The sequence below is a fragment of the Aspergillus pseudodeflectus genome, assembly GCF_044049435.1.
Source record: "Aspergillus pseudodeflectus strain CBS 756.74 chromosome Unknown BJX68scaffold_68, whole genome shotgun sequence".
Taxonomy (NCBI): domain Eukaryota; kingdom Fungi; phylum Ascomycota; class Eurotiomycetes; order Eurotiales; family Aspergillaceae; genus Aspergillus; species Aspergillus pseudodeflectus.
In genome coordinates, this window is record NW_027263844.1 from 47,332 (window position 1) to 62,408 (window position 15,077).

Genomic DNA, 15,077 nt, shown 5'->3' on the forward strand with positions numbered 1-15,077 from the left:
TTGATATACATTGTAGATAGCTGAAAATGCATATAGTCATATCATATTCAAGAAATACAGTAAACAACGTCCCTCATGTCAATAAATCCCGACCACAAGAACAGTCAGCATGTTAACAAGGCAAGCAGTCGTAGCGCTCAGTGCACGCTTTCAATTTGTCCACACTCAAACTAGAGCTTCGTGTCTGCTAAGCAGTAATTTCATACCCCTGCCCCATATTCACGACAAGACTATAGTGATGACCCTCACAAGGCAGGGTAGATAGTGGAGGTGGAGGTGGATCAAAGTGGACCTGGAGTTCACTCCGATCTTAGGGCTGCGCTTTATCCGCGGACATTCCAGCGAAGTCGGCCACATCGGCTTTGTACCCGGGCATGTCGAGGATAAGTATAGCCCTACTTATAGTATAACCAGCCAAACAACAAGAGCTACTAAATCACAACCTCACAAGCCGCCAAAAATGACCCAGAAACAAAAAGTCGCCTTCATTGGCCTCGGCGCCATGGGCCTGGGAATGGCCCTGCACCTGCTCGAGACCGGGTACACCGTCAGCGGCTTCGACGTGAACCCCAACTCCCTGGAGGCCCTAAAAGCCAGGGGCGGAATGGCTGCCTCGAGTCCACGAGATTGCGCGGTCGACGCCTCATTCCTCATCTGCATGGTCGCCAACGCAGCGCAGACGGATCAAGTCCTATTTGCGGATTCTACAGGTGCCGTGTACGGATTACAGAAGGATGCGACTGTGATTCTGTGCTCGACGGTTCCGCCTGCCTTTCCTAGGACAGTGGAGGAACGGTTTCGGGTGGACTTTGCGAGACCGGATGTGCGGGTTGTCGATTGTCCTGTCTCAGGGGGCACGGTGCGCGCTGCAAATGGCACACTTACAATCCTCTGCTCGGGCGCCTCTGAAGCCCTAAAAGCATCCGAACCCATCCTCGACTCAATGTCCGAAACTTGGTACGTAATCGCCGGCGGCCTCGGGAGTGCGAACAAAGTGAAACTCGTGAACCAGCACCTCGCGGGCGTGCATATCGCTGCCGCAGCAGAAGCAATGGGTCTCGTTGCGAGTCTGGGATTGAATACGCGGGTATTCCAGGATGAAGTGTTGGGGAGTAAAGCGACGAGCTGGATGTTTGAGGATCGCGTCCCGCATATGCTCGCTGATGACTGGACGCCGCATTCTGCGTTGGGCATTTTTGTTAAGGATATGGTAGGCTGCTCAAACATTCACCTTATTTCCTTTCCGTGAGTGAGGGGCTGTTCTGACAGAGTTTGTGTTCAAGGGAATCGTCACGACAGAGGGCCTGAACCAGAATATCCCTCTCTGGCTTGCTTCCTCCGCTGAGCAGCTGTATCTCCTCGGTGCGCAGATGGGGTATGACCGCGAAGACGACTCGGGTGTTGTGAGGGTCTTCACTCCAAACAGTCCCTCGCATGTGTCTACCTCGACGCAGACGGCGAGAAGTTTCAATGACTCAAAAATGTTTGAACATGTCAAGAGTATGCTCGAGATTGTCCATACCGTTGCAGCAATCGAGGCCCTGGCTCTGGGTGACAGTCTTGGATTAAGAGCTCATGAACTCGTGTCGATTATTTCCAATGCTGCTGGTGCGAGCGAGGCGTTTAGAGCCGTTGCACCGCTAGTCATAGCGGGTGATTTCAGCTCGGGGCCTACCATTACAGAGACAAGGGAGAAGCTTGTAGGTCACGGTTCCGAGGTCTGGTATAGCTAATGCTGACATTTATGATACAGAAAGAAATCGTCCTAATAGCCAAACGCCTCCGCTACCCTCTCCACCTCGCCGCAACAGCAATTACCCTGTACGATCTCGCTGGTGTCCAGGGCCTGGGCGACGAAGGAGACGCCGCACTCGCCAAATTATGGGCGCAGCAGCCCTCATCCTCACCAAAGAGCAACAGCAAGAAATTGGAACCAACAAAATACTCTACCCTCCCCAAATCCTCCACACTAGCATCCCTCCCTCCCATCACACATAGCACAGAGAGCCTCCTCGAGAAAATCCAATCCAGCCTCCGCGAGACAAACACAAAGCTAGTGATCCTAGACGACGACCCGACAGGTACACAGACATGCCACGAGATCAACGTGCTAACAATGTGGGACGTCGACCTCCTCGTGACGGAATTCGAGTCGGAGTCGAAAGGATTCTTTATTCTTACGAATAGTCGGGCCCTACCACCACCCGAAGCGCGCTCTCTCGTCTCGGAGATCCTAACCAACGTGTCCAAGGCAGCGTCAATCACGAACCAAAAGTTTGAAGTAGTACTGCGCAGCGACTCTACGCTTCGCGGGCATTTCCTAGAGGAACTCGAGTCTCACATCGAGACAGTCGGGTCACCAGATGCGTGGATCTTCGCGCCCTTCTTTGAGCCTGGTGGGAGGTTTACGATTGGGGATGTGCACTATGTCGCAGAAGGCGACACCCTCGTCCCGGCGGCTGAGACCGCTTTTGCGAAGGACAGGTCGTTTGGATATGGTTCTTCGAATCTGAGGGAGTATGTACTTGAGAAGGCCTGTGGGAGGTTTCAGAGAGAAGATGTTGTTTCTGTGAGCTTGGAGGATATCAGGCTGGGTGGGATAGAGGCGGTGTCCGCCAAGCTCCTGTCAGTGCCCAAAGGGGGCATAGTGGTTATGAATGCGGCCAGGGACGAGGATATGCTGCTATTCTGTCTGGCACTGCTTGACGGTATGTTTCCCACAGCTGTTCTGCCCTAGGCCCTCGGTCTGTCGAATCTAACAAGCCTATAGTGCAGAAGAAACACAACCTCCGCTTCGGCTACAGAACAGGAGCCTCATTCGTCTCCAGCCGCCTCGGGATTCCACGCAAGGATGCTATCAAGCCTAACCTACTCCGGCTCACTGCGTCAAGCGGCGCTACGCAGGCGGGTGGACTTATCGTCGCAGGGTCATACGTTCCCAAATCCTCTCGACAGCTCGAGACACTTGTCTGCCGTCGCGGATCCGCACTGGAAGTTCTTACAGTCGACGTGCCAGGACTACTCGCAGAAGCGGCAACTCAACCTGATATCGCGACGACGTTGCAGAGTTCAACTGCACTACGCGCAATCATCGAGCGAGCTTCAAATACTCTGCAAGACGGCAAAGACGTCCTGGTCATGACGAGTCGCGAACTGATGACAGTCGACACCACTTCCTTCTCTACGAGAAAACTGACAAACCTCGAAATCAACACGCTCGTCGCGCAATCCCTCGTATACATCCTGCGCAACCTAACGATCCGCCCCCGGTATCTGCTGGCAAAAGGCGGCGTGACCTCCTCGGACGCCGCGACGGCCGGGGTGTGTATCAAGCGCGGGAGAGTACTGGGACAGGCGGTGCCAGGGGTACCAGTTTGGTGGGCGGAGAGGGAGGAGGATGTGAAGTGGTTGTCTGAGGGGGGAAGGGAGGGGGGCAAGTGGACCAAGTTGCCGCTTATTGTTTTTCCAGGCAATGTTGGAGATGAAGACACTTTGGCGGATGTTGTGGAGGGGTGGGCAGTTGTGTAGGTATTGAATGATATAGATGGAGACTTGACGTTTGCATTGGGATGAATGGATGCTTCTGCATTGCAAACTTCAAATAGTAGAGCTTAAATTTGGAGCAGCCGTGCTTCACCTTCTCCAAAAATGGACATCACGGTCACTTGCTGTGATAGCGAATTTGTGTAGGACAGCGATCTTACTCCCTCGCTATATGATGACCTAGGGCTGACCTGAAATCGACGTACCTTGAATTGAGGGCTTCTGCACCCGTCTCATGTAGGGTTACAATCCCTTTTTTTTTTGGCCAACTGGAAGACTCTGCGCAACATCAGGAAGTCGGAAAACAAGGTCAAAAAGGCGAAGACAATAGTCAGTGATGAAACTAATGAATTATATGTATAGGGCAACTACTCATTCCCCTTCCTGCTGTTCTCATTCCAAAACTCCAACCCCGCCTCCTGCCTCGCCGTCCCATACATCGCCGCACTATCCAAACACTCGCCTGCAAACTCCCTCGCCCTACTCAACCTCTCATACGCAACCTCCGTAGTCGGCAAGGTCGTCCCACTCGCCTTCGCGATACTAAGCGCATGCCTCATATCCTTGCACGCCAGGGCTGCCGCGAATCCGGGCCCCTGGTCCAACGGCGGCGCGTACGATCCACTCGTGATGCGCGCTGAGTAGCTCTCGAGGACGGGGCCGAACATGTTGCCGACGAATTCTTCGAGTTGGGCTCCGCCCAGTGATGTTTTCTCGGCAAAGACGTGTGCTTCTGAGAGGACTTCCATGAAGCTTATTACGAGGATGTTTCTAGGTTTTAGTAGGTTAGTAGGTAGTGTGAAGGAAAATTAAGATGGAGGTGCGCACCCGCAAATCTTGAGGAGGCTGGATTTCCGCACGTCTTCGCCCATATTTATGATGCTGCGGCCCATGACGTTGAGAATGAAGGGCCTGACTGTTTCGAGTGCTGGGGCCGGCCCAGCCATGGCGAAGATCAGCTTCCCTGCTGCTGCGACGGGGCTGGCGCCGAAGACGGGAGAGGCAATGAACGTCGCGCCTTTCTCGGCGAGGCGTTCTGCAGCGCATGCGGAGGTGTCTGGGTGGATGGTGGAGGTGTCGATGAATATTTTACCCTCCAGAGAGGTCCCACTGCTTAGGGCTTTTGAGAGTAGGGTATTAAGAACCTCGTCATTTGAAATCTGCGGCGGTCAGTATCTGATGAAAGCAATGTACTGATGGTATGTACGAACCATGGTGAAAATGATATCGCACCCCTGCACGAGGGACTCAAAGTCCTTCTCGGGACTAGCTCCTGCATTTTCTAGAGGCTCTCCCTTTGCTACGCTGCGGTTGCTGTAGCGGAGAGGTGGTCCCCCCTGAGCTTGAAGGTGCTTCTGCAGGTTCAAGGCCATGCCCAGGCCCATTGAGCCGAGGCCAAACTTTGGGCTAGATTAGCATTGACTCGAGATGGAAAGAAATGGAGACTTACCCATCCGATTTGTTGAGTCATTTCGCCAGTGTTGTCAAAGTCAAAAACAAATGTCATGCGATAATCTGAGCCGCCTGTATCCGTCAATGCCTTCAGTATGTTAGCGGTAATTAATATAGCGAGTAATGGATCCCAATTGTGGGACTCCATGCAAGTCCGGAATAAGACGTGTGGAGCTCCACCTTCTTATCGCGTAGGTAATTGCGTCCACAAATATTTGGCCAAGTGCGGAGAATTTGGAGCACATCGGGACCATGGAAAAGCGTACTGCAACGTATCCTCAAGCTAACGCTGTAGTCGGCTGTCCACTTGCTAGAACTTCATCCACAACGGTCGCCATCGAAGAGCCGATATTCCAGAGATAACGATCTCTACATGCGCGCTGCAGAAGGGAGACAAACAGTATTTCGCCTTGGTCGAGCAAGCTGACAAAACTGTCGCGGTCCATAGACCAAATGCGGTGGTCACGCCCGCCGATTTCATTTCCCTCGCCCTTTAAGCACAAAAAGACCGACTCCATTAGCGTGTTGAAGATCAACATGCATGATTCGGAGGTGCGAGGGAGCTCGTTAAAGGTGTCGAGGTGGTTCTGAATGTCCTTCCCGGCTCGCCGTAACGCTGCCCAAATGCACAGCAGAATCCCGTAGCTAGCTGCCGTCACCCAAGGTGAGTCTCGAAAGGCATTTTCGCCTTCCTCGCCGGCGATACGCGTTAGTGCGCTCGCGAGATCATTGAGGACGGCGAGGATACCTTCATCACCCCATAGGTGAGGGGGTAGTAGGGGTGCTGATCGTCTGACCGAGACGTAGTTGCCTAGTGTAAGGTGTGTCGAAGTTGCCAGTCCAGCGATCACACTGTTGTCGACGATGCCTCCTATGAGAAGGTGGTCGGGCCTGCAAAGGCTAATCTTCGCCGAGCAATGCAGGATTTCGACGGACCTCCACAGTAGAAATTGAGGACTTTCCGGTGTATAGGCTTGATCCTTGACGATCCTGGATATGACCCGCATCGCGCTGTATATTTGCTTGTTTTGCGCTTGGGTGAGAATGTGAAACGCCGACGGATCCGAGGCACTTGGTGGGAGCTGATAGTAGCATCGCGTAAAGTCCCTAACGAGTATATTGATGTTGATGAGAATGCACAGCGTCGTGAACGGCGACGCAGCGAGGGCGGCGAGGAGTTCAGGACTTGGCGACTCGGACATGAGCTGTTGTGTGGCTATCGAGAGCGAAGCGGTTGCGATACCACGAGGACCGCATAGGTAATTTTCTGGAGCCATGCCGAAGTGCTCGGTCACTCTTTGAGTCCAGATTTGGGGATTCTTGGACTCCCACAGGTCGCCAGGAAAGGGAAGCTCCCACCCGAATTCCATGGGTGAGATCAGAGGACGGATGTTGGCCGGGGAAAATATTTGAGAGTCCAGGAATATAAGCGTGTACAATGCCACCTTCAATGACTCGACGCTGATGTATGACATCCATCGCGTATATGGCGTTTTCGCACCGTCCATCATGCCGTCAGTTTGGGACGCCCAGGAGAGCGAATCTGGCATGGCGATCCCTTGCCGGAGCAGTCCGAGATCACGCGCGGCCTATACACATCGTTAGTAACTAGTCAAGGTTGGTAGAACTAAGAATCAAAAGGGCATTCTAACATCAACGACAATGCGGAGCATTTTCTTCGATTCCTCAAAGTCTGGCGTCTCGCTCAAATAAGCCCCATAAATGACATGGAGCAGGCATGTTTGCAGAACCCAGGTTTTTCGCATCTCACTGTAATCGGCAGCAACCTAAAGACCAATTAGCGGGGGCTCGATAGCTGCTGTGACGAGAATCTCACCAGGCGCTGGATATCTTTATTTCCACGTCTCCAAGTATCTCGACGCCATTGTTCGGCTGTTCCTATCGCGTTAGGATCGTATGGCTGTGCTGAATACAAGCTGCCAATCACCGCTACGATATTCACCAGTAATTCGGGAGCTGACGACGTAGTAAATGTAGGTCGATGCAAAAGAGGGAGAGAAGCGTGAAAGGTCTCAAAGTAGCCCTTGACATATAATGCAGTACTCTCTCCGTTGACTCTGTTCGCCAGAGAGCATCAGTGTCCGCAATAGCGGCCCAAAGGAGCGAAGGGAAGGAAGACAACACACATTGAAGACGGCGAACCGGAATAAGCCTGCGGACTCTCGTTGGTGAGGCTAATATGCTCCGTTGGCCAGGGGGTTTCTGACACCACGAGCGTGCTAGTCGGTAACTGCGGGGCAAGGTCGGCCATCACAGGAGGGCTGCCATCCGAGTCCGGTTGGTATCTCTGGGATGCAAGCTGTCGACAGCGATCGCTGTGTCGTTTGAAAACGTCACTAAGGCAAGGCTTAGTACAGTACAGCGCCCGGATAAATCCAGACCGGAAGGACAACTTGTAGGCCTTCAAAAACTCCGCGGGGCATGCATTGGGTTATCACCCGAGGGTGGAGACTAACCTCCGTGAGAAGCGAGCATGGCATCCGGCACATTCGAACGGCTTGCGAGAGTTTCCGTTATGTCCTAGAGCAAGTTAATCAAAGACCCGGACGCAGTTGCCGAGCTGCATGAGCTAAGACCTACTCGCTCGCTTGTGCCTTTGGAGGTTTTCCTTGGGAGATCAGCAAGTAGACGGAGAAGATGTCTGCAGGGCCAAACTCACACTCCGCGTGAATGACTTTGAGCATTCGGTGCAGGAGAAAGGACGGTAAGAGTCCAGTTCTGTCGTATCAGCCATGGCAGTGCGGTGCTTGCGACTCTGAAAAACGTAGGATTGCGGATGTCGAGTCCCGAAGAGGAATAACACGCGACAAGTTGGAGATCTATCTCAGTCACGTGGCGACATCCCCACTCCCCCTCCGTACCACAAAATGATCGCCACAGGGGAGACGATAAAAGTGTCATGGCACCCGGTTGGTCAAGTCAAATCACCATTCCAAGCCCGGTTTGGGTTCCTTTGGAATTCAGTTTAAATGTAGATATGCTGACCGGTACTACTCGTGAGATGGTCTGACCACCAGTAAACATATATTCTAGCGGAGATGCTGGCCAGCTCCTTGAGCATATACCATGTTTAGTGAATCCCCATCTGTGTAATTGTTCGAGGATTATTCGCGTCTTAGAGGTTTACTGGCAAGATATGGAACTAGGTATTCATACTTTATGCTCTTATGACCCAAGCTTTCGGAGTACTGTGCCATGCCAACCCTACTAGTATGAAGACTGGGATCAAAGTGCATTCCAATCTCAGTAGCATTGCATAGACCTAAACTAAATAGACTACAGCTGGAAGTAAAGCAGATCACTGTACCATAAAATCCGCAAAATCCTCATCCGCCAACACCGGCTGCACATCCTCATCCCCCATAAGCCCGAGATACCACGTCAAATCCCTACCATCACTCTCCCTCGCCGCAAACCCATTCCCCAGATAACCGAAGCGATTCGCCGTGGTATACGTGAGATCGTAGTCCTCCCACCGCACCGCCTTCATAGTCTCAAAGAAATGGATCCTTGACCCGGGCCACATCATGATCTCGCCGTCGACTTTCCCTTGCTTGAACCACGATCGGCAGGGAGAGGACCAGGCTGTTCGCGGCAGGAAGAGGCGGCGGTGCTGGGCGAAGTCGGCGACGGCAGCTTCTTTTACGTCGAAGGTTGTCACGCCTTCTTCGGACATTTTGGTGAGCATCTGCATGAAGTGGCGAGAGAGGGTTTCGGTTATCGGGAGGAAGCTACCATGGCCGTAGGGGCCGTAGGGGCCGTTGAAGACTGCAACCTTTGTTAGCGCTTTTCTTCTCTATTCATGCCCATGATCTGAACATTGAGTCAGTGTGGGTGAATTGGTGACGTACTGAGGTAGTTCGGGAAATGCGGCACAGTAATCGACAGATACGTATTTGGCATATCCGCCCACTCTTTGCTAAGACTCCGACCCTCCCGTCCGATAGTCGGATACGAGGGCTTCCAGCTGACATCAAAACCTGTGGCGCAGACAATCACGTCGAATTCGTGCTCAACCCCGTCGGCTGTGCGGATACCCTTGGTCGTGAATGCCTCAATGCTCGACGAGACCACAGACACGTTGTCCTCGCATAGGGCTTCGAGGTAGCCAGCGCCGGGCGTAGGACGACGGCAGCCGACGGCGAAGTTCTTTGGCACGATGAGGTCGGCGATCTCGGGCTTCTTAGCGAGGCGAGTTCGCATATCGCGTTCGGCGGCCTGAGAAACATATACTGGTTAGTTTTGTTATGGTCCGGGTGATAGATGTGTCGCCCACTTACAGCTCTGGCCTCTGCCTGCTCCTGTGAGCCATTCAGGATAAATCGGAACCGCGAGTTCAGCTCTGATTCGATTTTCTTGCGGTATGCCAGATATTTCGCCGGGTCTGACCGGAGGATCTCCTTTTGCTTTTCATTGTCTGAGCATCCAGTGAGTTAGACACAACTTCATTCACAAAGCGACAAAACCACAGCTTACAATTGAAGTTCGTCCCTCCTTTGCCAGCAAACCGCTGCCCGAAGCTCGCCGTGACCCAAGACTGACTCCGAATAAAGCACTTGAGCGATGAAACGAGCGGCTGGATATTGGGGACGATCTGCACAGCCGACGATCCGGAACCGATGACTCCGACGCGCTTGCCCTCGAGCTGGATGCTGTCATCCCAGTTTGCGCTGTGCAGCATCGGGCCCTGGAAGGCCTCACGGTTGGGAATGGCGGGCCATTTCCATTTGCTGTAAGTAAATCACGTTAGCATCGGATTTTAAAGGGGTGGTTTTGGGCGCATACTTGAGAACACCACTGGCGTTGATCAGAATATCAGCCTTGTCCGTGAAGACCGTATCCGAGTTCGTCTTTTGCACTTGAATGTGCCACTGTCGCTCTTCTTCAACCCATCGCGCATCGACGACTTTCGAGTTTAGGTTCATGTACTTCATAAGTCCATAGTCCTGCGCAACCGACTTGAAATAGTGTAAGATCTCCGAGGCGCTCGAGTAGCTACCAACACATCAGTACTCTGCCCGATTGTTCCTGAGCATAGATTCCTTTCAACATACAAAGACGACCAATGCGGCGACGGTGCCCACGAGAACTGATAGTTGATCGAGGGGATATCACAACCACATCCTGGGTACTTGTTCTCATACCAGGTGCCACCGATCGAGGGGTTTTTGTCGTAGCAGAAGAGTTCGAGGTCTAGAGAGCTGGTGTCGACTTCATGGGCGAAGTTGATTGCACTTGCGCCGCAGCCGATAACTATGATACGAATCTTGCGCCCGAGTCGGCTTGTTTCCTCGACGATCGAGTACTCGGAGGAGGGATCGCTGATGCCGAGGGAGCCCATGGTTGAGGGTTGGATGCGGGGAAAGGACGTAAGGAGGGATTGTGCGAGGAGGTTGAAAAGTCGGTTGTCGAGTATCTGCTAGCATGATGCCTTTTTCTATCTTCTGTACTCAGACTCTCATGGATGGACATGATCACGACGATGCTTGAGTTCAGTGGTGCGACGCGTCCGCTCGCAGTTGGAGGTGTTGAGGAGCGGTGGAGCTCCACCGCCGAAAAAAAGCTCCATGTCCACTTCCCCTCCCCCTCTCTCGGATTTGCCTTCAGCTCCAACAGTTGGAGATAGAGCATCGCCATCGAAATGGACATGGACGCTGGATTAAATATGGGCCCATTAGGGAGACTTGGAGTTGACATGCTCTCTGAGCCAAGTCAGACGAACCAAGATGCCAGGAATACATGCTGAGCGGCCCTTGAAGATCTCGATTGGTGAGTTTCCCAGTTTCAGGTGTCAGTTCGGGGAGCGACTGACAGGTTCAGACCGAGGTGGAACATTCACCGATTGTGTTTGTCGCGTTCAAGGACAGGATGACATTGTTGTCAAGATTCTCTCGGTCGACACCAGAAACTACCCCGATGCACCCACGGAAGCTATCCGCCGCGTGTTGGAGACATTCTACGGAACACCAATTCCTCGCGGTACCGAGCTGGACCTCAAAGATGTCGGTGGGTAAAGATTTGCGTCGCTAAAAGGGGACTGTTCAGTCTGGCTGACCATACCAGAATGGATTCGCATGGGCACGACGGTCGCGACCAACGCGCTCCTCGAGCGAAAAGGCGAGCGGACGGCGTTCCTCGTGACGGCAGGCTTCAAAGACATTCTACAGATCGGAAACCAATCTCGACCGTACATGTTCGATCTTGCCATTCGACGCCCCCAACCTTTATTCTCCGACGTGTTCGAAGTCCCCGAGCGAGCTGTCCTGGCCCAATGCAGCGATTCGCATCTCAGAAATCTCAAGCTTCAACACCCAGAGCCCGTTGAAACCGTGCAAGGAACATCTGGAGAAACCGTACAAATCATTCAGCCGCTCGATCTGGAAAGCACTCGATCATACCTGCAGCGAATATACGCGGAAGGCTTCCGATCGATTGCCGTCTGCTTCATGCACTCGTACATCTTCCCTACACATGAGCTTTTGGTCCACGACCTCGCAAAAGAGATTGGATTCGAGCACGTAACACTGTCACACCGAATTTCTCAACGTTCGAAGATCGTGCCCCGAGGAAACTCTTCTGTCATCGACGCCTACCTCACTCCAACAATCGAGAGATATCTCGCACAATTCAGTGCAAGCTTCCCCACAATCGACAGCGGGCACACAAAGCTTGAGTTCATGCAGTCAGACGGCGGCCTCGTTCCTGCTGCAGAATTGTCAGGCCTCCATGCAATCCTCTCCGGCCCTGCAGGCGGAGTTGTCGGTTTTGCGCGCACGTCCTACGACCCGGACACCCAAGTCCCCATCATCGGCTTCGACATGGGCGGAACCAGCACGGATGTCAGTCGCTATGACGGGCAATTCGATCACATTTTCGAGACTACGACAGCTGGTATACCCATCCAGGCACCGCAGCTGAATGTCAACACCATTGCGGCCGGCGGTGGGAGTATATTAGCATGGCGCGACTCACTCATGGCTGTTGGTCCTGAGAGTGCCTCGTCGCATCCCGGTCCGGCGTGTTATCGCAAGGGAGGGCCGCTAACAGTTACAGATGCCAACTTGGCTCTGGGCCGGCTCATTCCCGAACACTTTCCTTCTGTGTTTGGGCCTAATGAGGATGAGCCGCTCGATACCGAGATTGTGCTGGTCAAGTTTAAAGAGTTGACCAAGGTTATTAACCGGGATACGGGCAAGTCGTTGGCCTGGTATGAGGTTGCAGATGGGTGAGCACACGTCAAGTAATTTGCATATTTTTCAGCAACAGAAGGCTGATAAGTTTAGGTTTCTTCAGGTCGCCAATTCCGCCATGTGCGGACCCATCCGGAGCCTTACAGAAGGACGCGGCCACGACGCAGCAAAACACCACCTTGCGTCCTTTGGCGGTGCCGGTGGACAACACGCCTGCGCCATCGCCGAGGCTTTAGGAATCCGACGTGTCTTGATCCACAGGTACTCCTCCATCCTCTCGGCATACGGTATTGGACTGGCCGACATCGTCCACGAAGAGGAAAGACCATGCGCCAAAGTGTACTCCGAGTCTAACAAGCATGTCATCGAAGCCGACCTGGAGAAATTGTCCCAGACGGCACAGAACCACTCCTCGATGGAACGGTTCTCGTGCGTCGAGGGACACAAATACCTCTCCATGCGGTACGACGGTAGTGAGACCGCGATGATGATCGCCGTTAATGACGGCGCCGATGCAAAGCAAGCTTTTGTCGACGCCCACCACCAGCAATTCGGTTTCACCCCCGTCAACCGCGACATCATCATCGACAGCATCCGCGTTCGCGCCGTCGGGAAGAACCTCTTTGGCGCCGAACGCCCAGAATCCCTAAAGGATATCCAAAACATCAGCAAAGCCCCAGCACCAAGCCCAGCCTCCACGAAGCGAGTCTACTTCAACACATTAGGCTGGGTCGAGGCCCCCGTCTACCTCCTTCCGTCCCTCTCCTCCGGCGCAACCATCTTAGGTCCAGCCCTCGTCGTGGACAACACACAAACAATTGTAATTAGCCCGAAATGCACCGCAACAGCAACAAAAGACATACTCATCCTCGAAATCGGATCAGAGACCAAATCAGTCAGCGCTACTGTGATTGACCCCGTGCAGCTCTCCGTCTTCCGGCACAGATTTTACGGCATCGCAGAGCAGATGGGCCGTGTCTTGCAGAACGTCAGTGTCAGCGCTAATATCAAGGAGCGTCTTGACTTTAGCTGTGCGATCTTCTCGCCAGATGGGTCGCTCGTTGCGAATGCGCCGCATGTGCCGGCCATGATTGGCAGTATGGGGTTTGCGGTTAAGAGTCAGATTGAGCGGTGGAAGGGGAAGTTGAGAGATGGAGATGCGTTACTTTCGAATTCACCTGGTATGACTACCTTTTCATAGTTTGATAGGTTTGACGACTGACATGACGGACGTGTAGCCTTTGGTGGAGTCCACCTCCCAGACTTAACGGTAATAACGCCAGTCTTTGACGCGCAAGGCAAAGATATTATCTTTTGGACAGCTTCGCGCGGCCACCATGCTGATGTACGAACTCCCACCGACCCATTCATCCCTCTCACTACTTACACATGTCCAAAACAACAGGTCGGTGGAATCCTCCCAGGATCCATGCCCCCGTCCTCGAAAAACCTCTGGGAAGAAGGCGCGTTGTTCGAATCCTTCCTGCTCGTGCGCGACGGCCAGTTCGCAGAGGACGAGCTGCAGCATATTCTCTGCGACGAGCCAGCGAAATACCCCGGCTCCAGTGGCTCGCGGTGCTTTCAGGACAACGTCACGGATATCAAGGCGCAGGCTGCGGCGAATTATTGTGGGATTCGGCTGGTTAGGCAGTTGATAAAAGAGTATACGATGGATGTCGTTCAGGTGAGTTCACAGACTCTCTCGAGCTGGGAAATTTGAGCTAATTCAGGTTACTAGATGTACATGCAGGCGATTCAAGACTCCGCAGAGCTCGCGACTCGGAATTTGTTCAAGAGTATCGCGAAGAGGTTTAACAGTACCCAGGTTTCCGCGGTTGATTATATGGATGACGGTACCCCAATTCAGCTGCAGGTCTCAATCAATGAGGAGGACGGTTCCGCTACATTCGACTTTACTGGAACCGGCCCAGAAGTCTATGGTACGTACCTATCTGCAATCCTCCGTAACTCTGGCCCAATATCCCGTTTCCTTGAATTTCAGAGAAACCAGAACTAACAAAAACTCATAAAAGGGAACTGGAATGCCCCAATGGCAATAACAAACGCGGCCGTGATCTTTGCGCTCCGGTGCATGGTCTCATCAGACATCCCCCTCAACCACGGGTGCATGGCGCCCATAACGCTGAAGATCCCACCATCCTCCCTCCTAAACCCCTCCCCCACCGCGGCGGTCTGCGCAGGCAACGTCCTCACCTCGCAGCGCCTGGTCGATGTAATCTTCAAGGCGTTCCGCGTGTGCGCCGCGTCCCAAGGGTGCATGAACAACTTCACCTTTGGCATCGACGGCGCCGGCGAGAATAGTTTCGGATACTACGAGACGATCGCCGGCGGGAGTGGTGCGGGACCGTCCTGGAATGGGACGAGTGGAGTGCATACGAACATGACAAATACGCGCATTACGGATCCCGAGTCGCTTGAGCGGCGGTATCCTGTTGTCCTGAGGAGGTTTATGTTCCGGGAAGGGAGTGCGGGGGAGGGCGAGTATAGAGGTGGAGAGGGCGTCGTTCGGGATGTCGAGTTCCGAGTGCCGATGCAGGCGTCGATTCTTTCTGAACGACGGAGTTTTGCGCCGTATGGCATGGCCGGTGGGCAGGATGGAGGACGGGGGAGGAATACTTGGGTCAGGGGGAAGGAGGGAAGGACTGTTATGGTTGGGGGGAAGGGGTCTGTGCCCGTGGATGCGGGCGACAGGATGGTGATTGAGACGCCGGGGGGTGGTGGGTATGGGAGGGTTGGGGGTCAAAAGGGGGTTGATGAGTCGGTGGCCAAAGCGTCAGACTTTGAGTTTCAGGGTGTCGCGTGTGGGAGTGTTGGAGGGGCGAGAGAGCTTGCGGAGCAGGTTTAGATTTG

General features: G+C 53.4%; 4 protein-coding genes across 4 annotated transcripts; 2 read left to right on the plus strand and 2 right to left on the minus strand.

Moving 5' to 3' along the window:
* Positions 1-460: 460 nt before the first annotated feature.
* BJX68DRAFT_258622 (NAD binding domain of 6-phosphogluconate dehydrogenase-domain-containing protein) lies at positions 461-2,759 on the plus strand (the record flags this gene model as incomplete). Its single annotated transcript, XM_071043558.1, has 3 exons — positions 461-1,210; positions 1,284-1,704; positions 2,668-2,759. 3 exons carry the CDS (start codon positions 461-463, stop codon positions 2,757-2,759), a joined length of 1,263 nt encoding a protein of 420 aa, XP_070893872.1.
* Positions 2,760-5,093: 2,334 nt separating this feature from the next.
* On the minus strand, positions 5,094-7,780 carry BJX68DRAFT_189822 (uncharacterized protein). The gene is made up of 7 exons (XM_071037358.1): positions 7,676-7,780; positions 7,597-7,624; positions 7,473-7,536; positions 7,143-7,352; positions 6,833-7,073; positions 6,648-6,782; positions 5,094-6,584 (listed from the first exon to the last, which is right to left on the minus strand). Exons 1-7 carry the CDS (start codon positions 7,748-7,750, stop codon positions 5,274-5,276), a joined length of 2,064 nt encoding a protein of 687 aa, XP_070893873.1. The 5' UTR covers positions 7,751-7,780; the 3' UTR covers positions 5,094-5,273.
* A 534-nt stretch (positions 7,781-8,314) lies between these two features.
* BJX68DRAFT_279092 (flavin-containing monooxygenase) lies at positions 8,315-10,533 on the minus strand (the record flags this gene model as incomplete). Its single annotated transcript, XM_071048660.1, has 6 exons — positions 10,071-10,533; positions 9,802-10,011; positions 9,493-9,746; positions 9,297-9,433; positions 8,868-9,234; positions 8,315-8,784 (listed from the first exon to the last, which is right to left on the minus strand). Exons 1-6 carry the CDS (start codon positions 10,355-10,357, stop codon positions 8,315-8,317), a joined length of 1,725 nt encoding a protein of 574 aa, XP_070893874.1. The 5' UTR covers positions 10,358-10,533.
* Positions 10,534-10,626: 93 nt separating this feature from the next.
* On the plus strand, positions 10,627-15,072 carry BJX68DRAFT_279094 (Hydantoinase B/oxoprolinase-domain-containing protein; the record flags this gene model as incomplete). Its single annotated transcript, XM_071048661.1, has 8 exons — positions 10,627-10,785; positions 10,837-11,022; positions 11,080-12,241; positions 12,300-13,387; positions 13,445-13,551; positions 13,612-13,890; positions 13,945-14,146; positions 14,240-15,072. Exons 1-8 carry the CDS (start codon positions 10,743-10,745, stop codon positions 15,070-15,072), a joined length of 3,900 nt encoding a protein of 1,299 aa, XP_070893875.1. The 5' UTR covers positions 10,627-10,742.
* Between the last annotated feature and the right edge of the window lie 5 nt (positions 15,073-15,077).

Excerpts from the sequence above, each read along its gene's own strand:
- BJX68DRAFT_189822 (XM_071037358.1), bottom strand. The coding sequence starts at position 7,750 with ATGGCTGATACGACAGAACTGGACTCTTACCGTCCTTTCTCCTGCACC. Across the intron at positions 7,537-7,596 it reads CCAAAGGCACAAGCGAGCGA|GACATAACGGAAACTCTCGC; the intron begins GTAGGTCTTAGC and ends AACTTGCTCTAG. Across the intron at positions 6,783-6,832 it reads ATAAAGATATCCAGCGCCTG|GTTGCTGCCGATTACAGTGA; the intron begins GTGAGATTCTCG and ends ATTGGTCTTTAG.